General features: G+C 36.4%; 1 protein-coding gene across 1 annotated transcript; it reads left to right on the top strand.

The window, feature by feature from the left end:
• Positions 1-910: 910 nt before the first annotated feature.
• Positions 911-1,843, top strand: LOC103093379 (olfactory receptor 1361-like). Its single transcript, XM_007477412.2, has one exon. It carries the CDS (start codon positions 911-913, stop codon positions 1,841-1,843), a length of 933 nt encoding a protein of 310 aa, XP_007477474.2.
• Positions 1,844-5,972: the final 4,129 nt, after the last annotated feature.

Below are 5,972 nucleotides of genomic sequence, written 5' to 3'. Positions count from 1 at the left end.
GATTTAACTCAGTTCTTTGTTTGTTTAACTTCTAGTTTTAGACATTCAGTAATGATGCGTCCTGAGAAGTGGTGAATCAGCATTTTGCCCATCTCCTGAGAAAATGGTGATGGATTCAGGGTGAAAAATGAGACATGCTTTTGCATGTGGCCATGTGAAGATTTGTTTGCCTTGACTATGATCTGTTCTTTCCCTTCTTCTTTTTTAATGGCATAAATGGGCTGGGAGGAAAAGAAAACTTATTTTTTGTTCATTGAAACAAATAAAAATGAAATGAAACACATTGGAGAAGGTCACTTATAATCATAAAGAATTAACTGAGTATGTGGTAAGAGGCTAAATACCTAGGGTCACACAGCTAATATGTGTCAGAGACTAGACTTGATTAAACCTAAGGCTTCCTGACTCCAAGGCTGCCTCCCACTACCAACACTTAACATGAATTGCAGGAAAAGTGCTGAAGTATATAGAGGTGGAATGCAGAGTTATGAATTGCAAGTGAGAGGAACTCAAATCAAAATGTTCAATTGATCATACCATTGTCCCAGGTCCCAGGCCCTTTTTGAATATTTTAAAGACTGTTCACAAAATTAATTGCTTAGTGAACTCACTATTTTTGAGTTGCTCAATTCAAAACCATTTAAATTATTTCTTGGTTTACTACATTTAAGTCAGATCTCAAAACATGACCAAAACCTCAATTCCCTGATATAAGAAGTCGATCATTAATCTAAAAGGCTGTGCTAACTAACTTTGCAGTTAAATTAATACCAAGTAAAGAACCATGTTATATTTGGGCATATGCAAGAAAACTAGTTCATAAATAAAGACTGTAAGAAACTATTAAAATTCTATTATCCTTGCTTGATAGAATCACAATCAACAATTATATATTATGTCTCTGGCAGATATGGAGAGAGAAAACCAAAGCAGTATCTCTGAATTCCATTTCCTGGGGCTCTCCAACCAGCCAGAACAGCAAAAGTTTCTCTTTTGGCTATTCCTATGTGTATATCTGATCACTGTGACTGGGAACCTGCTCATCATGCTGGCCATTGGCTTGGATGCCCGACTCCACTCACCCATGTACTTCTTTTTGGCCAATCTCTCTTTCACTGACATTTGCACTTCATCAGTTACAATCCCCAAGATGCTGGTGAGTCACATAATAGGAAGCAGCTCTATCTCTTTTGTAGAGTGTATGATGCAGATGTATTTTTTTATAACCTTTGTGAACATGGATGGGTTTCTCCTGATGGTGATGGCTTATGACCGCTACATGGCCATTTGCCGCCCACTACACTATACCACAGTCATGCGACCTGGACTTTGCATCCTTCTGGTGGCCATATCCTGGGTTATCACTAACCTTCATGCCCTTTTACACACTCTACTAATGTCTGGACTGTCCTTCTGTGCTGACAATGCTATTCCCAATTTCTACTGTGATCCCTACGCAGTTCGAAAGGTCTCCTGTTCAGACACCTTCATTAGTGACTTGATGGTGTTCACTGTGGGTGGAGTGGTATTTGTTACCCCATTCACATGTATTGCCATCTCTTATGTTTTCATATTCTCCAATGTAATGAAGATCCCATCTACTCAGGGGATACAGAAAGCCCTGTCCACATGTGGCTCCCACCTCACCGTGGTTTCCCTCTTCTATGGGGCTATACTGGGTGTCTATCTCCGTCCTTCATCCACCTATTCAGCTATGGACACAGTGGCCACAGTTATCTTTACTGTGATGGCCCCTGTGCTTAATCCCTTTATTTATAGTTTGAGAAATCAGGATATAAAGATAGCTCTACGGAGACTGATTCTTATAAAAGCAATTTTGTAAAAATCTTAGAATTATTGAATTCAAGTAAATTCAACAAACATTCAATAATCAATCAACAAATATTTATTAACTACCTATTCTATATCAGGTCCTGCACAAAGAGCCCTAACAACAAAGAGGAAAATAAAACTATCCCTCCCCTCAAAAACCTTACATTTTACTAAGAAAGTAAGATGCATGCATGTATGTATACCTGTACATATAAATATGTGCATGTATATATACGCAAATACAAAGTATATGCAAAGCAAATTCAAATTTATTTGTGGGCATCAGGCTGCAAACTTTAGGAAAGCCTCCAGGAAAAAGTGACAGTTGAGCAGAGCTCTAATGAAGCGTGTCATCCTGCAGAAAGAATATAATCTTTTACAGAATTCATGTTTTTTCACCAAGAAGGTGAAATATTACACAGTATTTTATTCCTCATAATTAAAATAATTGGTGCAGAGTGTGGAAAGGAAAACTGAATCAATCTTTTGACCTTTTTGCCACTGAGGTGGAACAGAGAGCAGTGGGAATGTTGGAGAGAAGATATTTGCAGCATTAACAGTTGGTGGGGGAGGGCAAACTGGAGAGTGATAGGACACTGAAATTCTTCTCTCAGAATTATTTTCAAAAAGGGAAAAGCAACAATTCATTGATGAAACTAGAAACAATCCAAATTTAACATCATGGCCAGAGGAAGGAACAGACTTAGAGTTATCTAATAATGCAAATCTACATTGTCTAAAAAAGGCCAGAGAAGATCTATTAGAGGCAATGAAAAGTTTTTCAAAAACAGCAGATACTTGGGTACAATTTGAAAAATTGGGACAGGAGGATGTGAAACACCCATCAAAGTTCCTCAATAGGGTGATTGAAGTAGCAGAGGATGTGCTTGGTTTCAAAAATTTTAATGAACAAATCTCCAACACATAAGCAGACAATTTGTGAAAGGCAGTAACATACCTATTAGATCATATTTTAAACTTCAACACCAAGATTGAGAAACACAGTCTGGAAGATTTAAGAAAAACTGCAACTTACATATTCACAGGTCATAAAGAAATCATAAATGAAAAGGATAAAATAATAAAATATCTTAAAACCAAGCTCAAGGAGGCAAATAACACAATTAAACAAAAATAAACTGAGGAAATAAAAATCTAGCCACTTTGCAGTCATACAAACCCACAAGAAATCACACACAAAACAATCAAAGGAGATAATGTACCCAATTGTTTCCTATGCAGGAAATTGGGATGCATGATTTGTGACTTCTATTTAAAGGCACAATTAGTCCAAGTTAACAATAAAAAGAGGTCCTTGAAGTGCAACATAAAGTATAGCAGCAACAATACACAAACACATACAAAATGTTGCAATTGTAATTGCAAGAATTCATTGCAAGCACCAAATTTAGAAACCATGGAAAGATACATTCAATAAGGGGCAAAACCACAGTATTCACAAGTACGCAAAACAATGCCAATTACAAAGCCAGGTGCATGGGTTAACATCAAAAGGGGAAAAGGGAAAGAGAAATGAGGAAAATGAAAGGGAAAAAGACTGCATGCAAATAGAATTTGGGGTTCCAAAAGCACAAAACAAAACTAAAGAACTGATAGGAAAAGCAATCCAATTAGATAATGATGTAACAGAGATTAGAGAGAAAATTTTTGGTACAGTGGAGAAAGATACAAAGAAAGGGGAAGGAATAGATCTGGCAACAGACTGTAACACACAAACCTTCACCTTATTAGGAGACTATCTTAAAAAGCAAAGAACATAAAAGATTAGATCCAAGAAACTGTGAATTGCAACATTTCTCAGCAGAAAAAAAGGTAATTTAGCAGAAAGGAAAGAATATACTTTAGAAACAGAAAGTACAGAACAAATAGTACTAGCAAAAGCAAGAGCAGAACCATATGAGTCACAAATATTAGAGAGTTCTAGAGATTCTAAACAAACTTCAACTAAATTAATTGAAACACATGTGCTAACAACAGAATGGCCCAATGGGGAGGAAAATGCAATAACACAGAACATTCAAATTAGCAGACCTCCTGGAGACAATGACATTGAAAGCAGGGATGATATTACAAAAGAAATACCAATGACATCATAGAAAAGTCAACTTTAAATCCTTAGGTCAAAGAATTCCAACCAATAGCAAATGCACAAGGAAAAGCAAACATCAACATTATTACACCATCCTTAAGTCTCCATGCTAATGCAATTCTATTGCAAACTGATGATGGATTACAAAATGAATATTCAAAGCAACAAGAGAAATCTGTAGCAGAAGAACAAAATGGGGATATGAACAAAATAGAAATACAAGCACCTGTGGTGCAAGTGTGTCAACAGAATGAGAACACAGAACCAAGGGTCATGATCAAAGTGGGTAATGAAATCTATCCAGCCCTTATCAATACAGGGGCAACTAAATAAGTTTTCAAAATATTTCTCTATTTGAGATGCTATATGGATATGCAATTTGGCAAGAGAGGACATATAAACCAGTTTACATTGCAATGATAGGAGGAGATTGCCAATTAATAAAATATATACAAGCTTTACAAAAAAGAATAGCAAAGATGCATGAAATGGGCTTGATACAACAAACAGTACCCCCTGGATTACAATTTGCACATCAAACCAGGAGACAAAACATACATAAAATTTTTCAATAGAAAATTGACTATTGTAGAAGTGATAAATTGGGAATGATTTTGTAGCAGGAATTTGGAGCAGCTAAGAATGATGATCAGTCAGTCAAATGAGAGTATTCTGGTTTAGAATGTGACCGGGAGAGGCAGTTGGAGGAGACCAGCTGATGACTGAATTCTTTTGACTTGAAAGAGGAAACAAAGCTGTTCTCTCTCTTAGCTTTTTTTATCTTAAGTAAGGAGTTTATTTGGGGAAGACGGGGAAGGATAAGGAAATAGAAGGAAAGAGGATTTTGGGCTTTCCCTATCACTAGGATGAGTCTTAGATTGGAGGATGATGGAATATTTCAATTTGGAGAAATGGGCTAATAGATCTGAAAGTTCAGTCACTATTACAACAGAGCAAATCAGAGAGAGCTCCATTTTCTCCTTCTTTCTTCTGTCTTTCCAAGCTCAAGACAACCTTCAGGCTTCAGTCTCAAAAAAAGCCAAGAGAGAGAACAGCCTTCTTCCCTCTTTCAAGCCAAAAGGGTTCAGCCATCAGTTGGTCTCCTCCAACTGCCTCTCCTGTTCACATTCTAAACCAGAATACTCTTGTTTGTTTGACTGGCAAGTCATCATTCTCAGCTACTCCAAACTCCTGCTACAAAATCGTTCTCAATTTCTCACTTCCACACTACAAACATAAAATGGACTTGACCACATGAAGTATTACTTACTACCCCCAACAGATGTAAAAATTTCAAGGAAAGACTCATGCTTCCACTGTTCCCACATAAAACCAGAAAAATCCAACACCACAGTAACAGACATAGAAGATAATTAGACAAAAGATAATGCTGAGAAATGAAAAACAAAACTAAAAAAACTGATTAGCATCAAAAAAGTAAACCACAAAGAATACGGCCACATAATGTTGGAGACAATGAGATCCCAGCCATCAAACATGCCACAGCAACAAGAAGACAACTGTCCAGCCCAGAGGAAAAGATTTTAAAGCATCCCAAAGGAAAAGCATCAAGAAAAGCTGTTAGAAAGAAGAAATAAAGAGAAAAAGCTGAAATGGACAGCTAAGACTTTGACCTTTTTAAATTTATTTATACAAGAAGTGGACAGATGGAAACAGGACTTATGTGTAAGACTGAGTGCAGAGCATAAAACAAAATTAATTTCACCTATTAGGGAAATAGCTTGCAACACTACATAACTTGGAAGAAAGGAGAGAACCATCAGTCAACATGAGAAGTGGAAATCTGAAGAAATTTGATAAGTATCCATTGAACACAACACTATTAGACACAAAACACAAAATCACAAACTGACATATATAGGGAGACCTCATGTAAATAAACAAGTTTCTGCAATCGCATTTATGCAAAATGTAAATATGTATATAGTTAGTTCCATACAGTCTTAGGCAAAAAGAAAGATCAATATATATTTCTATTTGACTGACATCAGGATTATGGAACAATGTA

The sequence above is a fragment of the Monodelphis domestica genome, chromosome 1 (genome assembly GCF_027887165.1).
Source record: "Monodelphis domestica isolate mMonDom1 chromosome 1, mMonDom1.pri, whole genome shotgun sequence".
NCBI classification, from domain to species: Eukaryota; Metazoa; Chordata; class Mammalia; order Didelphimorphia; family Didelphidae; genus Monodelphis; species Monodelphis domestica.
This window is presented reverse-complemented; position numbering and strand designations above follow the sequence as displayed.